Source organism: Malus sylvestris, chromosome 11 (genome assembly GCF_916048215.2).
Source record: "Malus sylvestris chromosome 11, drMalSylv7.2, whole genome shotgun sequence".
Taxonomy (NCBI): Eukaryota; Viridiplantae; Streptophyta; class Magnoliopsida; order Rosales; family Rosaceae; genus Malus; species Malus sylvestris.
In genome coordinates, this window is record NC_062270.1 from 15592724 (window position 1) to 15612138 (window position 19415).

Genomic DNA, 19415 nt, shown 5'->3' on the forward strand with positions numbered 1-19415 from the left:
AGACTCGGTTTGACATTATTGAAATCCATTTCCACCCAATAAAATGGGCATGCCAACCCACCCAAACCATTCTCAGGCGAGTTGGGCTAGGTTGGGTGGGTTCCATGGGTTGGGTTTACTTTCTTTCTTGGCATATTTGTCAATTTGCTCCATAAACTTGTATAGAGCTGTCAATTTCCCCTTTAACTTTAATTTTGGTCGATTACCACCTGAACTTTTATAATCAGCTAATTTCCCCTTTGAACTTTAATTTTAGCTGATTACCCTCCTGAACTTTAATTTTAGCCCATTACCCCCTTGAACCTTTATAATAGCCAATTTTCCCCTAGCGTTAGACTTAAAAATTTTCTTCCAATTTTTTATCCGTTTGATCACGTGAATAGCACATGACAACTATATCGGGGCAAAAAGAATGGAAAATTGGATAGATAAAAATTTTAAAATCTAACACTGAGGGAATTGGCTATTTATAAAACTTTAGGGGGTTAATCGGCTAAAGTTAAAATTCAGGGGAAATTGGCTAATTATAAAAGTTCAGAGAGTAGTTTGCTAAAATTAAGGTTCATGGGGGAAATTGGCACCTCTATACAAGTTCAAGGGGCAAACCAACCTCTTCTTTCTTTATACCTATAGTGATTATAAGTGACAAATAATCCAAAATACATGTAAACTCGAATTATGTGAAACTAAAGTATAAATAAACAAGTGTGTTTAATAACTATTATATTTTATGTATGTCTATGTAATATACATATATGTTTAAGAATTGTGGATTTTGATGGGTCGGTCTTAATTAGGTTAATAATACTTCAATCCAACCGAACGCACCTATTAAACAGGTGGCCAGATTTTTACTGAAAAATAAAATTTTGAAGTTTACAAGACAACCCAACCCAACCAATTTCAATTGGGTTGGTCTAAACTCACTCAAGTGTCCACCTACATTATACTATATACAATTAATTACCCGTAAACCACTTATCAACTAAAACTTAAAAAAAAAATTGCATTTGTTGTGGCTTATTTTAATCTGACAAGGGAGAAAGGGGGCACGACAGAGAGAAGAGTAGGGAGATAAAGATGTGTTTGTAGGGTTATGTAGAAGATATGTTATTCCCCCTATACAGTGTCTTTATTTATAATAATAAGGGAGGGAAGAATCATTCTCCTCCAAGGAATACAAGTCATTATAAGGAAGAATAACTAGCATCAAATCTAATCTAAAATTTACACGATCATAGGTGCGGCAAAGAGAAGAAGAGAGAATGGAGAATAGGTTTGAGGAATTGTGTGTTAATTCCCCAGTCCTTGTGCCTTTATTTATAGTAATTAGGAGGAGAGAAACTTGCTCTCCAAGTAATACAAAGTATATTAGGAAAGATCTTCTAGATCCCAAAGGTTTCCTATTTTATCTCTACTTAGGATTTACACAATCACATATTGATAAGAACATATGTCACAACACTCCCCCTTGAGTGTGCAAATACTCAAGTAGATGGCGCATCAGATCTTCAGGCAAATGTAGAAGTAGTGGATGAAATCGTCTCGTTTAGTCGGCACAAGTAGCGAATGCGAGTCTCAAAAGACGGAAGAATGCAGGAGTGGTAAAACTCACAAAACCTTACTATGGCAAAACCCAAGGTGGGAGAAAAGCCCATAGGCTAAGGAGAAAAGTGAGAAGTTGCATTAAGTCAAAACTATACGTCTTCTGGACGCAAGTAGAAGAGCTCACAAGGGTATGATCAGCCCAGGATGGGTGCCTCGTTAAAACCTAGTTAGGTAGCAAAAACCCAGTGGGAAAAATGCTCCTAATCGTAGGGAAAAAGAGTACATTAAGATCAAGTGAGTATACTTCTAGATACTCCCCCTGAGTTTGACAAAACTTCCAAATGAAACTACAAGCATTGCAAATGAGAAAGTTACGCATACCAATTCATTGGACAAGCTTCTGGAAGGTAGACTTTGGTAGTGACTTTGTGTAGATGTTGGTAAGGTTGTCTGGGATTGGACTGCTTGACTTCAATCTTCTGATGCTCATGCTGATGTAGACACAATATGCTTGGTGTTGACTTTGTTGGATGTATCATGATCTGGTCGATACATACAGCGTTGTATTCATGGATCGTTGTTGGGACTCAACGATGGATGAAAATCGCAAGGATTTTGAATATGCTCAACAAGAATTCTCGACTACATCTTTCACGTGATGAGATATAGTGAGTCTTGGAACGATTCAAAGTTTCGCAACAAAAAGGTCTATCTAGTTAACCTCCAAGATATTGCGGTGTTCCTTAATGGTAAAGACATAACCATGCAGGAACGTACCTTGTGCGGTCAGACAAATGGTCTGATTCAGCGAATCCCACAAGGTAGGCATCATTCCGAAGATCAAGGGGGTGTGATGTATTCTGAGATGCATAGGGAATAAGCCCAAATCCGTAGTAACAGAAAAACGTCTTTAACACCAAATTTGGTGGTGGCGTGTTAGGCGCAGTGCTGCTTTATGCCAAAAGATTATCAGCACATAAGATGTTTGATCTAGTGCATTTGAGCTAAGTACAACAAACGCCAATGGTACTTAGATATGGCTGCCTCACGTTCCAATATGGAACCTTATGCTTCATACCCTCCGTAAAGGTCTCATTTGCATCTAGCATACAGATGATCAGGATATACTCAGACGTAACACCTTCTGGGTCTAGTTTGAGTGGTGGACTAGAATACCATCAAAACTAGCTCGAAACTTCAGGTCGAGGTAATGTCAAGTTCTCCCAAGATCATTCATCTTATAGTCCGATATGCGAGTTAATTTTCTCAACTTTAGCAATTTCGGATTTTATACACGCAGGGGCATATATCCCTAACTGATCAAATATTCACTTAGACGGGTATACGACATCTGCCCGGATAGTTCTGCATCCGTAAAGTGAAGGCCGCTTGAGAATCAAGAGGATGTTCTTGTGGTCTAGAACTATTTGAATCAGTACATGTAAGTCCTTTGGAAACTCCATGTAGGTTCATATCACGATCCCAGAGATACTACAACCACGTTTGTAATGCTGCGATCAATCACATGGCGTATGAAAGAAACCTTGCGCCACAAGGCGTCATATTGCACTATTTCATTCATCTCATTCGTCATAGATTGATTCTTTTAGTTGACCAATCAGTTCTACGTTGATATTAATCAACGGAACGCGGTTCGTTATCGTCGCTTTTCATTTATGTCGGTACCATATAAATGAAACATCATTTATGATAATCTCATTCCAATTCCATATCTCATCCAAACTAGTATACTGGACCAAGAACTTCAGGTCTCGGGAGTTATCCGGATTTAATCTCATGAGATGAAAAGGTCTGAGACAGCGATCGAGGGACGGATTCATTCGTGCCACGTTCCTCCTCTTTTGGGGAGGTGAATCCTCGAACCGAGTGATCTACCATGCTTCTGGCATAAGATAGATTGATTGGCTAGCCACCAATGTACGAGGGTCGGCCATAATTGTGGCTTTCCTACTTTCAGGACAAAGGTCCGAAGTACATTTGGTACACATCTTTGCAGGCACATTTGCAGCTGGTATATGTGATCTCGTCACTTTTACTAGATCAGAGGAAGTGTCTGGTTAAACTCTGACGATCTAGATTGGGATCGATATGAGACATAGTGGGGACGTCCACGATAATTCGCGTCGTTCTTTAGGAACGTTGACGTGCTTATCTCCCCCTAACGATGGGAAGACTGTCTCATAAAAGTGACAATTCGCAGAATGAGCGGTAAAGAGATCGCCTGTCAAAGGTTATGTAGTAACGAATATTAGAAGGAGAATCATAACCGACATAGATTTCCATCCTTCCCTGAGGACCCCTTTGTTTTTGTGTACGTAAGGGCGGCGCAAAATGGCACATAGACCGCACAACCAAAGACGCGCAGATGCGATATGTCGGGTTCGTATCTGGTAACCAACTGACACGCGCTTTATAAGGTTGGGTCGTGACGGGCCTCAGGCAGACCAACATGGTTGCTTGCAATATTGCATGGCCCCAAGCAGAGGTCGGGAACTGTGGTACGTATGACCAGTCGACCACGCAATCATTTGAAGGCGTTTAATGAATACTTCTGCTGGGTCGTTCTGGGTATGAACATGGGACTGGATGTTCAACTTTCAAAAACCCAACCGACATGCAATATCCATCGAGATTTAAATTTTTCGATGTAAATGTCGATGTAAATTCTCCAACTTATCCAATCAAATAAATTTGATCAGATAATCAGGGTGGTGAGCCCTGAGCTTGTTAATCTGAGCTACCAGTGTGGAGAATACAACTTGTGGACAACAACCACACGTGTGACAAACGTGTAGAAGCATCAACCAATACTATAGAATATTTAAATGGTCCGTAAGGTGGTTGAATCTATCCACAAATGTCCCATTTGAATCCTTTGTAAAAAGATGGAGGGTGCTAAGGTATAATACATGTCCAGGTATGATTTCTTTACTTCTGGTAAAAGGATGCCCAAAACGGCGCATCACGAATCATCCTAGATATCCCAAACGTACATCCATAGCGAAAATTCCTTAGGAATCGCGGGCTTCTGGCCGGCCACATAGTGGACTTGAATGGATGTAATCCATTCGTTAAGCGTTCCATCTTCTCTAGAATATGCATTTAACTATATTCGTAAGAAGTGCAAAATGGTAATATGCCAAGGAATTTTACTCCATTTTTCTACATTGGTTTCAATATGGTAATAATACTCTCGAATATCCTTAAAGCTCAAAAATGCGTTCTTCCGGAACGAAGTGAGTATAAGGCTTCCCTTTATGGTAAAGTTAATACCATTGGACAATATAGGGCAGTGCCATGCCCCACAATCAGGTTGGATAAGCCTGAAAGGTTGTCGGGGGATGATTAGGTATGAAGTTAGCATAGAACCAGACAGCTAACTTCCCCACAAAACATACCTAAGCATGAGTTAATTGTAGTCACATGTGGTAATCTTCGTTAATTAACTCTTTTATTCGAGAATAATGGTGACATCCAAACACTAATCTTAAATCCGAGAACAAAATAAATTATTCACAAAATAAACCAAAAAAAACAATGGGGTTCGGCCAATAGGCCGTCCATGTCAAATTTCGCTCTTCCAAATGTATTAGGTGGAGCAAAATGAGTCTCACAAATGGACTACGAGAATTGTACCTATTCATGGACGTAACAGTTTCAATCATGTTTTGCTTCAGGCAAAAATTCATCTTTGCATGATTTGAAACAGTCCATAACAGATTTGAAGAGTCATGGAGTCCTCAGCAGAGAGGTACTTCCATTGGATATGCTTCAGGCATAATTCTTCGAATAAGGATCATGGCGGATGCTTATTCACGTCTTGTATCCACATAAAGTAGTTTACTATTCGAAACTTCCAAATCAGTGAAATCGAACTTGTTACGGTTCGACAATATGCTGAATGGAGGAAACAAGAATGTGATTGGTGTTTTAGGAAATAAAATTTCCATAAACAACAAATTTAGAACATTCAGGTTCTAAGACATGGTTTGGTTTAAACGGATTTAAGCATGGAGAACTTCGGGTCTCAACATGAGTGTTGCGCATTAAGAAACTTCAGGTTCATATGGCACTTTTCCGAAACTTCGGGTTCGGAAGTATGAACTTTTAAGTTCATAATACCTACAAGCAAACACAAATATATATGCAAGCAAATATGCAACAAGTATGTGCAAAAATATAACTTTAGGTTCACAATTATAATTGAATTAATTTATTTGGATTTCGGGCCAAATTAAAATGTGGGTGAAAAATTTGAAAACCCATTGGGCCTAAAAATGATTAGGAAAATAAAATTCGGGGCCCATAAAAAAACTAAGCCACTGGTGGCTTTAAAAAAATATGGTCCATTCTACCTAGGCCCAAAAATTGGGCTAGGGGTCTCGGGTGGGGCTGCAGGCCCACAGAAAAAGACTAGGCTGCTGTGGGCAGCCAAAAAAAATCCTTGCTTTTTGATCGCGCGGGCTGCTTCAGGCAAGCCCAAGAATTTTTATTTTTTTATTTTTTTTGTTATACGGGCCGTGGAAAACAGTTAGGCCAAAATAGGAGGTCCTAAAAAAATGTTTGGGTCACGACGCGTGAGCCCAAGGCGAAAGAGGAAGACCGAGAGAGGGTCCAACCCAAAAATATGGGTCACAAACCCAGTCTTGTTGGGTGTGTACAGCCGGGGAAGAACACCAGTGTCGCTTCAGGCGACTGTCCTCTGAGGTTGTGGCACGGCGAAGCACGGGGAACCTTAGGAGTGAGTTCGAGGCATGGTGGTTCATCCAAGAACTAATCATAACGACGGAGGAGGGTCCTCGACATCGGGGAAGTGTGGAACCCAGGGATTCGATTCGGGAATCTTCGATTTTAGTATTGAATTTCAACGGAAATTCAAATAACATCGTTGTAGTCGACGATGAAACCCCAAACTATCACGACTGCAGGTCGTGAAATCTAGAAAAAAAATGGCAACGCCATGGTCTCGGCTTCCGGCGAGGGTATGTTTTCTGGGTTGGGGATGTCGCAAACGGCATCGTGTTGGGTTCTCAGCATAGCAGAGTTATGCTCCAGTGCATCGCAGCCCTATGGCTTACAAAGCGGCGCGGCTTAAAGCCTGCAGCTCGCTGGTTAGGGTCTCGAAACCCTAATTTTTCAATTTTTTTCAATTCAATTATATGCATATATAATTCAATAGTATATATATTTCAATGAAACACATATGTAATTTGATGCATATGCAAAATAATAGTTTCAATGCATTTACATATGTATGTTTCAATTCATGGCAAATATCAAATTCACATAATTGCAGCAATTTTGGTTATGAGGCATACACAATTTATGTAGAATCTAAAATACGTTAAACGTAAAGTTGGGTCATGCATCATGGTGAATGTTCATGCGATCAGGGCTTAAAAAATATCGAGTTAAAAACCGTTGTTTTGGAAGAACCTGATTGCGTGATGATATGAATGAACTGGTTTGATGCAGAAAAATTATTTCTTCAATTTCGGCTTTCATCTTCAAGCTTGTATCACGTTTAACATAAGAAGAAAAATAAATTGAATCAATAACAATATATGAATTCAATAAAATCAAGATTTAATCAATTAAAAATAATTGAAACGTAATACTCCCCTGATTGTAGACGAATAAATTCTCTTTAAATTCTTCTAAGCACAGCGTGAAGAGCGTGCTGATAACGTGTTGTGGCCTATATTTAATAGATAGGTGCGGCAAAGAGAAGAAGAGAGAATGGAGAATAGGTTTGAGGAATTGTGTGTTAATTCCCCAGTCCTTGTGCCTTTATTTATAGTAATTAGGAGGAGAGAAACTTGTTTTCCAAGTAATACAAAGTATATTAGGAAAGATCTTCTAGATCCCAAAGGTTTCCTATTTTATCTCTACTTAGGATTTACACAATCACATATTGATAAGAACATATGTCACAACATGTATGTCTATGTAATATACATATATGTTTAAGAATTGTGGATTTTGATGGGTCGGTCTTAATTAGGTTAATAATACTTCAATCCACCGAACGCACCTATTAAACAGGTGGCCAGATTTTTACTGAAAAATAAAATTTTGAAGTTTACAAGACAACCCAACCCAACCAATTTCAATTGGGTTGGTCTAAACTCACTCAAGTGTCCACCTATATTATACTATATACAATTAATTACCCATAAACCACTTATCAACTAAAACTTAAAAAAAAAAATTGCATTTGTTGTGGCTTATTTTAATCTGACAAGGGAGAAAGGGGGCACGACAGAGAGAAGAGTAGGGAGATAAAGATGTGTTTGTAGGGTTATGTAGAAGATATGTTATTCCCCCTATACAGTGTCTTTATTTATAATAATAAGGGAGGGAAGAATCATTCTCCTCCAAGGAATACAAGTCATTATAAGGAAGAATAACTAGCATCAAATCTAATCTAAAATTTACACGATCATACTTTAATATAATGTGTATAACAACATTTGACGAGTGTTCAGAGTAACTTTTATTTTTGTTTGGCACCGAAAGTCGTATATTTCCTTAAAAAAAATTTCATTCATCTTATCACACCGACATATTGTAGGTTTTTTGGTTGTTATAGGCTATTTTCTTTATAATTTTATGTTTTTGGGATCACGAGTCTTCGCATTTAGCCTTCTCACATTTCGCTGAATCTCCACCACTATAATAATCTCACGATTTAGGACATGACACATCATCTTTAATTAATTTTAGTCATAATTACAATTAAGTTTTAGTTTTAAGATATGGAATATAATTTTCCTTCTTTTTGTCATCCGTCAGTTAATGCATCCTTCTTTATTTTCCCATTTACATCTTTATACTCTCTTGCTTAGGTGGCTGCCTCCCCTTGTCTCCAATCTAATTTGGTTTTGTAATATTTTTTATTGAGCTATTTATTACGAGAAAGATGTGATTGAAGGCAGAGGGAGGCAACCACCTTCACAAGAGAGCAGCAAGATGTGAACGGGGAAAGAAAAAAAAGGACGCGTTAATTAAAGGTGATGTGCCATGTCTTAAATCGTTGAACTATTATTATAGGGAACTTTAACGAAAAGTTTCGGTACTGTTCACTTTAACGAAAAACCACATTTTTACACTAAAAAATTAATCATGATACTATTCACTTTACCCGTTATTTTGTCCTTATCTTTAAAACTCAAAATTTTCAAACTTTTTCATTAGTTTTCTATTATATGGAGAATTAATAAATGCGCGAATGCTAAAGACGGAAACTTGTAATCCTTAAGAAAATGATGAAAACCGCCATAATTAACAATCAAAAGATACTATAAAACGTCGGTGTGATAAGATGAACAAAAGAAACTTCCCCAGATAAATAAAAGAAACTTTTAGGTATACTTTCGGTGCTGTTCTTTTCTTGGTAGTTAACAAAAGAATCTGTATAAATTCATGACTTTATTGGATTTATTAAGTATTGAGGTATCTTTCAGTCCATTCTGGATTGCACCCATGGGCTTTTCTGTCATGCGCATATCGGTTGTGCGCATGAGCTGCATATGACCCGAATTTATTGCATATAGCGACTCGAACACTATTGTAACTGAATATCAACATTATAGTAACAACGTGATAAGAATTTAGACTTGACTATATATAAATGCCATATTATAACACGACAAACTGATCTACAATTCGTATTTATATGGAAGATGAATGACAAATACGACCAAATTAAGTCATTTTTTTATTAATTCTCATTGCAAACAATATTACCACTCAATATTACATCAACAACAAAACAATTTTCCACTAAGTAGGGTCGGTTATATGAATCCTAGAACATCATTGTACTCAGTTATGTATCACGTCTTCCGTTAGATCCAAGTACTCTTAGTCTTTTCTTAGAGTCTCTTCCAAAGTCTTCCTTGGTTCTACCCCTTCGGGCATGAACCTCTGTCCCATAATCGCATCTTCTAACCGGAGCATCAGTAGGCCTTCGTTTCACATGTCCAAACCACCGTAACCAATTTTCTTTCATCTTTCCTTCAATCACTCAAAGCTATACTAAGGAGAAAAATAGAATTTGAACCTAAAACATAATAATTCGAGGAAAAAAAATACTAATCACCAGAGCAATCCATCACCTATTCTTTTCATAACAGCAGCATGCAAGTTCATTGTCTTTTTTCCTTTCTTTTCTTTTCTTGAAGGATATATATACACCTTGCAAATCCGTCACGAATGACAAAGATCATGTTAATGTTGGGCACTTTTAAGCCCACATAATGATGGGGGCCGAGAAAGAAGTCATGAAAAGCCCAAGGTAAAGTCATAGCCCAAGAAAGATAAAGAATCTCAAGGTCCAAGAGGTTCCCGAGCATTAAAGCCGATCTTCAACTAGCTCAGCTTGAGTCATGACTAGGTTGTACAAGGTGCTTTTTGACTGTTAGAGGCACATGGGCAGACTGACAACTTTATGGTACAAGTGTCCAGGAGCAGGTCTACTTAGACCTTAATCAAGCCACATGGCAGCTCGCAGTCAGGAGCAGAGGCCTAGGGTGGAACGTAAAGGTAGTCGAGACAATTCTCGAGGAGACGGGGTTTGATAACCAAGTCCGAGCAGGTCTCTCAGCACACCTCGCCCAGAAAAGGCGTGCAATCATAGCTTGATAAAAGTCACTTCACCGCTGAATGCCCAACTAGTAGGTAAAAAGGTGTCAATACGCCAGTCTACATAGGTGGCGCATTAAATGCCAAATGAGAGGAACCAAGGGATTCTAGGTTCATCGATAGCCTATATAAAGAGGGGGATCGTCTAGTAAAGGGGTTGGAAGACCGAGAAAAGAGAAAGTTCATGTAATTGGCTTAGCGCTATTTGTAGTCTTGAAATAAATATAATTGGATCAACAAAGTGGACATAAACCAATTTTGAGGGGTGAACCACTTAAATTTAAGTCCATTTTATTTTAGTCCATATCCTAAGCTCAAAAAGGGTTTATTATTCTAATTTGTTAACTTGCAAATTTAGAGTGTTAACATACCACTACATCAAAAATAAAAGAAAACCTTTTAGAGAACTATGCATACTCTACTGTGCCTAAAAGGTTCGTTCTTTTTTTAACAAACGATATTATAATGGGGTAGGGGATTAGGCTAGACCTCACAATGGGCTAACAATAATGTGGTTCAAATTTGCTTTTGACGAGAATTGAACCTAAGACCTCTTATTCATAAGTGAAGAGAAATATCACTAGACCATAATACCTTGTTTTTAGCAAAAGTTTAGAACATATATACTTACAAAGAATGAGTATCATTCGTACTTAGGTGTTTACTACTAACAACCAATGTTATACTTCCATTAAGTATAAAAAATTATCCACTAGTGTAAATATTTTAAATTGAAGATCGAATTCGTTCAATGCTTTCTTATAGGGTTGAGGAGTGTAGCTATAAAAAAATCATCAAAATCGGAGCTAAAATAACAGTTAAATTGTGATTTTTTGTTTATAACCATCGAACTTTTTTGTTTCGTTACTTAATCTCTTAATGTTTGTTTTTACGATTTTTTACGTATACAATCTCGGAGTGTGTAAAAATAAGTTTGACGGTTGGATCGTTGAAAAAAGTTTCATAGAATGCATATTGCATCAAAACTGTAGATTAAACAAACACTTAGAGTTAATGTTATACTTCCCCATCAAGTATAAAATAAGATTTTGTGATATCCACTAGTGTAAATATTTTAAATTGAAGATCGAATTCATTCAACGCATTCTTATAGGGTCAAGGAGTGTAGCTGTAAAAAATCATCAAAATCGGAGCTAAAATAACCGTTAAATTTTGATTTTTCGTTTATAACCGTCGAAAACTTTTGTTTTGTTACCTAATCTCTGAATGTTTGTTTTTTGTGATTTTTTAGATATGTGATCTTGGAGTATGTACAAACAAATTTAACGGTTCGATCATTGAAAAAAGTTTCGTAGAATGTGTATCGCGTCAAAACGGTAGATTAAATAAACACTTAAGACTTAATGTTATACTTCCATTAAGTATAAAATAAGATTTTGTGGTATCCACTAGTGTAAATTTTAAATTGAAGATCAAATTTATTCATTGCATTCTTATAGGGTCGAGGAGTGTAGTTGTAAAAAATTATTAAAATCAGAGCTAAAGTAACCGTTAATTGTGATTTTTCGTTTATAACCGTCGAAAACTTTTGTTACGTTACCTAATCTCTTAATGTTTATTTTTTGTGATTTTTTACGTATGTGATCTCGGAGTGTGTACAAATAAGTTTGACAGTTTGATCGTTATATTTTTTTATTATTAATCTATTTGTTGTCGGCTTTATCCGACAGAGATGGTCTGATTTATTATTAATATATTCCCTGTCGGTTTTATAACCGACACAAGATCTGTCGGTTTTTATATTTTCTGTCAGTTTTAGCCGACAGAAAATTGTCTTATTTATTATCAATATATTCCCTTTCGGTTATAACCGACACAAGTTCTGTCGGTTTTATCCGACAGAAAATGCTATTATTTATTCATTATTAATTTATTCTCTGTCGATTATATCCGACGCAAGTTCAGTCGGTTTTAGAGTATTTTCTGTCAGAAAATTCGTTTCCTGACGCAGGAAATTCTGTCGCTTATTATATCCGTCACTGCATACATTTTCTGTCGGATTTTGCTTAAAATCCGACCGTAACATACGTTTTTTGTCGGTTTTTGAACCGTTAGTTATAGATAATTTTGTAGTAGTGGTAGGCTCCTTTTCAATGACCAAAACTTGCCATATATCCGTAATTCTAAATAGTGCAAGAGTTTCTTGTAGTGATATGTGCCGTGTATCTTCATCTCCAAGTCACGTAACAAAAGTAAACATGCCTGAAGACTTTCTTGTAGTGATATCTTCCGTGTATCTTCTAACATTTGAAAACCAAAAATCTAAAAAAAAGAACGTGTGGCAGCTGGGGCACAGTGTGCTTAATTTAGTTGAACAACTCGAACACGAAATAACGGTTCGTTGCTTGTAGCCTGTGATAATGCAAGTGTGTTTACATTGGGGTGTTCAGTCCTACGAATGTGCTTCATCCTACATGGCACTTATTACTAAAGGTATAGCACAACTAACTATTTAATAGTTTACCAAAATAAAGCAGCCAACCTATTTGTTACTCAAACAAGTGTGGCAGTTGTCGTGCCTAATCTGCTTGAGGAGAACAGCAAAGAATTTGAGACAATGATTCATTACTTTTATTTATGGGGTCCTCCAAACCTACCTAACCCAAAAAAAACACGTATTTAATAGCAAATAATTAAACATAGCGATATTTCACTTGGGCTTCCATTACGCGCTTCAACTCTCCACATGCAAATTAGGCTCTGCGAAATGGACAGAAAGTATTAAGGCAACTGGGTCAATGAGAAGGAGATTAAGAATTGCGAGAGATGGGTTACTTAGAGGAATAATTGTGTTATGGTGACTTCGTGTGAAAAATTATCCTTTTAGGACTTCGGAGACTTGGACGGCATTAGTACTCGTGTCATGTTATTTTGTATTCGTGTCAAAAAATAATTAATTCTGTAACTTGATTTATGTTGAAGAGATTTTTGTATCATGTGTAAAGTTTGTAAACTTTGTATCAATGATGGAGGAAGGAACTAAGTGACTTTCTATATTGATCAAGCAGTTATTCAATAGGCATGCACCTTTTGGTTCAAATCTCTTACTCAAGGGGCAATATTTCATTTGAATCACATCTCTTTATGAAATATGGTCTTATAATGAACCTAAGCTTGTGTACGTTTACACATGAACTTTTTCATAGCAAGTTCTTCAGGTGATGGTATGGTGTTTACTTTGTGTTCTTGAGGGTTTTGTGTTTCTATTAGTAGTTAGGCGTTAGGCTCCCCAATGGCGGAGGCACTATAAGCCTAGTATAGGCAGAGGCCTACCCTCACTTTTTCATCATTTCTAAACAATTTATATTATCATATCCTTATTTTTTTGGTAAATTTAACATTATATTTCTTTTAGTTCACAAAATTCTTAAATTCTATTCACTAACAATTAAAATAAGCGGTCTCTTTTTCTTTTCAATTCCAACAACACTCGTCTTAAAACAAAACGTAACATCTTATTCTATAAACAAATCAACTCTTAAAATTAAAATGTAAAGTTTGATTTAGTATTATCAAAAAATATTCTTCACATTGTCCAAGCGATGAATAATGAACTTTGAGTTTTCGTCCTTTCCTTCTTCAAATTTCATATATTTTATCCTCCAAATTACAACCCACAACAATATTAAGGTTTATAAATCTCTCTAATCTCTCTAACCTTTTACTAAAGTTTAAATTTTCATTTATTTATTTTGTTCTCTAAATTCTCAATCCATTTTTCTCATTTTTTTTGTTCGAAAAGTTTTCAATCCATCCTATTTTTCATGACTTGATATTGGAAAGTTTATTTCTCTTAATCCTCCCAAATTTTTTATTAATTACTCTCTATATAATTTCCACATGAAAAAAGCATTTAGCGCCTCAAAAAATTTAACTAGCTAACAATTTAGGCATGTATTCCACGCTCTTATAAATATTATCGATTTGTTTTATTTTTTTAACATTTATGTGAGGCCCTTCCTCACGTATATGCGCCACTGGGTCTCCCGTCCTTGAGGAATCGTTCTAAAGAGTTTGTTTTTAATTGAGTTTTTTTTTTTTTCGCTGTGGTGTTGTTATTTGTTCACCTGGCAAAGGACTATGAGGGCATTTTCGTGATGCTCATAAAAAAGCTTCTTTGCTGAAAAAGCGTCATCTTTTGCAAGTTCATAAGATGGTAGTGCAAGATTTTGTCCTCGTGAGCGTTATCCTTTCGTTACTTGTGGTTATGTAGGGTTGGTCTTGTTTCGTCTTTATGTCGCGTTTGTAATATTTCTGATCGTGATGTTCTTCATGAGTATTACAAACGTATGTGATAGAGATTTATAAATAACTCATTATGAGTAGTCATTCACAAATTTCTCTATCAAGTCTTTTGTAATGATCATGTGGTGCCTTTTTAATTCTTTGCGATGCATCGCTTCATCACTATGCCTGAATTCCTTAGAATTTGAGTCCCTCGTCCAAACGTGTGACCAACTTTATATCTGTTCTGTAGACCCATAGAAGTAAAGCCCAAGGCCCATGGTTAAACTCTTAAAAATCATCACTCGGCGCGCGGTTTTTGTTTCTCTGTAATTCTCTCTCATCACCTCCATGCGTGGAAGCAAATGCAAGAGACTGAGGGAGAGCATGACCCTAAAGCCTGCTTTGAGGCCCCTCACACAGTCCTACACGAAGCCAGCTCCCAAGCAATACCACTTTGCCTATCATACCAATCATCTCGGCCGCCCTCACGCGATGCCCTTCACTCCGAAAGCGGAGGGCTTGGTCTCGGAATCCAGCAACGCACACCAACTGTTCGACAAAACTCCGCAAAGAGACGTTTTAGAATCCAGTCACGTGCTTTTCGAGTACTTTCGGAATGACTGTAACCATGAAGCGCTTAACCTGTTTGTGGGTCTTTGGCGGTCTGGTTTACGGGCTAATGGGTCGATTCTGTCTTCTGTTCTTAAGGTTTGTGGATGTTTATCTGATCAAGTTGTCGGTAAGCTACTGCATTGTCAATGTGTGAAATCTGGGATTGTGGAGGACGTTAGTGTTGGGACCTCACTTGTTGATATGTATATGAAAACTGATGGTGTTGGGGATGGGAGGAGAGTCTTTGATGAGATGGGGGATAGAAATGTAGTGTCATGGACATCGTTAGTTGCCGGTTATGCAAGAAATGGATTGAATGACCGGGCATTGGAATTGTTTTCGGAGATGCAATTGGAAGGAATTAAGCCTAACCCGTATACATTTGCGACTGTTCTTGGAGTTTTGGCAGATGAAGGTATGGTTGAGAAGGGAAGACAGGTTCATACCATGGTGATAAAGAAAGGTTTTGAATCAATTATGTCTGTGTGCAATTCTTTGATTAATATGTATCTAAAATCAGGGATTGTTAGGGATTCTAGAGCTGTTTTTGATGGTATGGAAAGTAGGGATGCAGTTACTTGGAATAGTTTGATTGCAGGTTATGTGATGAATGGGTTTGATTTGGAAGCGTTTGAAATGTTTAATCAGATGGGGCTTACGGGCTTTAAGTTCACAGAAGCGATATTTGTTACTGTTATTAAGTTATGTGCTAACTATAAAGAATTGGTATTTGCTAGACAGCTTCAGTGCCGGGTTGTAAAGACTGGGTTGGCATTTGACCGCAATATTCAAACAGCACTTATGGTAGCATACAGTAAGTGTGGTGAAATGGATGATGCTTATAAAATTTTCTCTATGATGCAAGGTGTTCAAAGTGTGGTAACTTGGACGGCATTGATCACTGGGTACTTGCAGAATGGTGGAAAAGAGAAAGCATTGAAGTTATTCTGTCAAATGAGTCGAGAAGGTGTTAGACCAAATGATTTCACTTATTCTGCCATCCTTATGGTCTACCCTTCTTTGTCTATATTCCAAATACATGCACAAGTCATTAAAACCAATTATGAGAAGTCACCTTCAGTAGGAACTTCACTCATAGATGCTTATGTTAAGATGGGAAATGTTCATGAAGCTGAAAAGGTGTTTCAAATAATTGAAGGGAAGGACATTGTGGCATGGTCAGCAATGCTTTCGGGATATGCTCAGATAGGAGATACTGAGGGAGCTGTTAAAACTTACCTCCAGTTGACAAGGGAGGGGGTCAGACCTAATATGTTTACCTTGTCGAGTGTCATCAATGCTTGTGCTGCACCTACATCAGCGGTAGAGCAGGGCAAACAGTTTCATGCATGCTCAATCAAATTAAGGTTGGAGAATACTTTATGCCTAAGCAGTGCTCTTGTCACCATGTATGCAAAGATGGGGAATATTGAGAGTGCAAATGAAGTTTTCAAGAGGCAAGGAGAGCGAGACTTAGTTTCATGGAACTCAATTATCTCTGGATATGCTCAACATGGTAACGGGAAGAAGGTTCTTGAAGTATTTGAGGATATGCGAAGACAAAATTTGGAAATGGATGGTATAACATTCATTATTGTGATATCTGCCTGTACTCATGCAGGCTTAGTAGATGAAGGTGAAAAATACTTAAATATTATGGTCCAAGATTACCATATTGATCCAACAATGGAGCACTATTCTTGTATGGTTGATCTATACAGCCGAGCGGGAAATCTTGAAAAGGCCATGGATATCATAAATGGAATGCCATTTGATGCAGGTGCAAATGTGTGGCGAGCTCTCTTAGGTGGTTGCCGTGTTCACCGCAATATAGAGATGGGAAAACTCGCTGCAGAAAAGCTCATTTCACTTCAGCCACTTGATTCTGCTGCATATGTTCTGCTGTCCAATATCTATGCCGCAGCTGGAAACTGGCAAGAGAGAGCTAAAGTTAGGAAACTCATGGATGAGAGAAAAGTGAAAAAGCAACCCGGGTATAGCTGGATTGAGGTGAATAACAAGACCTACTCATTCTTGGCTGGTGACAATTCACATCCCATGTCAGACCTTATATATTCAAAGCTTGATGACTTAAATAACCGATTAACTGACATGGGTCATCAGCCGGACACGGATTATGTGCTTCATGATGTTGAAGAGGAACACAAAGCAGCCTTTCTTTCTCAACACAGTGAGAGGTTGGCCATTGCTTTTGGATTGATTGCCACACCTCCAGGGTTCACCATCCAAATTCTGAAAAATCTTAGAGTTTGTGGTGACTGTCACAATGTTATTAAGTTGATTTCAGTGATTGAAGAGAGAGAAATTATTGTCAGGGATTCAAATCGGTTCCACCACTTTAAGGGTGGTTTATGCTCTTGTGGAGACTATTGGTGAACATCCCACTGGGGAAATGGGTTTAAGTTTTGAATAGTTTCCCAAGTCATGGAAAATACATTTAAGCAAAGCAGCTGCATGGATCCATCCTTATGCTACATAAATTTTCATCAGGGGAAGAACATATATGGTGCATGAGAGTTTCGTTTAAATTAGGAAATGAGAGTTTAAGGAACACAACTAGTAAAAGGATGGATCCATGCAGCTGCTAACACCAAAGGTTAATTTACCAAGGTGACGGTTGAGTGCTATATCATTCCATATTGTTCGGATTTCGGGTTAAGAAATCTGAATGGAATTCAGATGGAGGAGATCTCTGCAATGTTACTGGTATCAGAATGTGTGTGTGTATATTGCATTATAATATAACGTTGATGCAAGAAATGGAAGATTGATACTTGAAGGGAGTTCTGATGTAAGTCGTATATTAGATTCTCAAATCAAAGCAAAGCTGCTAATCCAGGACTCCATCCAACCTTTTGGGCAGATTTGAAAGCAAGAGTTCCACCAAAAGTAAAAGTTTTGGCTTGGACTGGCTCACTGGAGGATACATGTGATATGATCCAGGAGATTGCCTTTTGTGTGTGTTTCACCTCACTGATGCATTTTGTGCAACAAAGAGGGGGAAAGGAGTGTGGATCATATGTTTACAACTATGTGGTGGAGATTGTATGGGGTTGACAATGTAAATTGGGTCGGAGTTCTGTTTCTTTGCTCCCTGAGAAACATAGTTAGGGGTAAGAAAGAAATGGTCTCCTGCAGTGCATGGTGTTAGTAGTAATTCAGATGGAAGGTGGATATTTGAGCAAAGTGAAGGTGTGGAGTGGAGGAACTTTGGGAGAAAATCAAATTTTGGTTGTTACTTCGGGGCTTTGGTTGCTGGAGAGTTCAAAAAGTTGTCCCTTTTCTAGCAATTATTTGGACTGGGGAGATCTTGTTGATGATTACAATTATGATACTTGTAGTGTGTTCTAGTTTTTGTTAAAGCTCGTTTTTCCTTTCTTTTTTCTTTTTCTGGTTAATGTGGGGGTTCAACTTTGTTACCTTACCTGTTACTGATGTGAGCTCCTTGTCCACTTTTGTTAACAGAAGCTTCTGATTTAATAAAGTTATTTTCTTGTTCAAAAGAAAGGTCATGTTTCTTTTCAGAAGAGAAAAACTTATAGATAACGTGCATTCGTTGGCAATAGTTTATCTTTGCCTGTGGTATTGGTTGGTTAGTCCATCAACCCAGGAAACTTTCATTGCCACACTCCTCCTCCTGTTTGAGAGGACTGATTCTGGGGTAGGGCTGTCGCATATGCCCACTCTATACAAGACTTTCTCATTCAAGGGGTATGTCACGGTACTGATCAATTTTGGACACTTGTATATAGCCCAACTTTTTATTCGAAGTTCGAACTTTGTTTCCCCAACTAGGTGGCATTCTCACGTTGGAGTTGATAAATTCATGGCTAAGCTGCACTTGCATAATTATTTGGACAAAAATTTCATGGCCCGGAATGTTATGATAGCCGAGCATACATTGTTAGGTCTTGGATCTTGCATTCTTATTATTGTTGAATCAATCATCAGGTATGAATTTCTTGTGAATGTATCATAGACGAAACCTTTAATTTTCAAAACTGAAGACGAAAATACCAATAATCAGTGAGCTTTCTCGCATTATTAAATATGAAGCTAATGAGATGCTTAACATTCGTAGTCTTGCAGTGTTGGCTTTGCAAATTCAGAGTACCAGTTAAGAAAAGAAGGCGAGATTACTGTAAGTTGTGCATGCCCACTGTGGATATATCAAGGTATGTACTCCGTATCCATAACCGCAGAAATGCACGTTAGAGGGAGTAGCAATTGGAATTTGATATATTACACAAGTACATTTCTCCTCTTAGCGTTGGATGGGACACACTCACAAGTTTCAGCTATGATTTAACATCTGAAAT

At 37.6% G+C, this 19415-nt stretch overlaps 2 protein-coding genes across 3 annotated transcripts; both read left to right on the forward strand.

Moving 5' to 3' along the window:
• The first annotated feature begins 14635 nt into the window (after nt 1-14635).
• LOC126589495 (pentatricopeptide repeat-containing protein At2g27610) lies at nt 14636-18603 on the forward strand. The gene has a single exon (XM_050254801.1). It carries the CDS (start codon nt 14812-14814, stop codon nt 17470-17472), a length of 2661 nt encoding a protein of 886 aa, XP_050110758.1. The 5' UTR covers nt 14636-14811; the 3' UTR covers nt 17473-18603.
• A 4-nt stretch (nt 18604-18607) lies between these two features.
• On the forward strand, nt 18608-19405 carry LOC126589498 (uncharacterized). 2 transcript variants are annotated; one of them, XM_050254805.1, is made up of 3 exons: nt 18608-18807; nt 18892-19047; nt 19186-19405. In XM_050254805.1, exons 1-3 carry the CDS (start codon nt 18608-18610, stop codon nt 19403-19405), a joined length of 576 nt encoding a protein of 191 aa, XP_050110762.1. The 2 variants fall into 2 exon arrangements, with proteins under 2 accessions (XP_050110762.1, XP_050110761.1); XM_050254804.1 differs by having other exon boundaries at nt 18608-19047.
• The last annotated feature ends 10 nt before the right edge of the window (nt 19406-19415 follow it).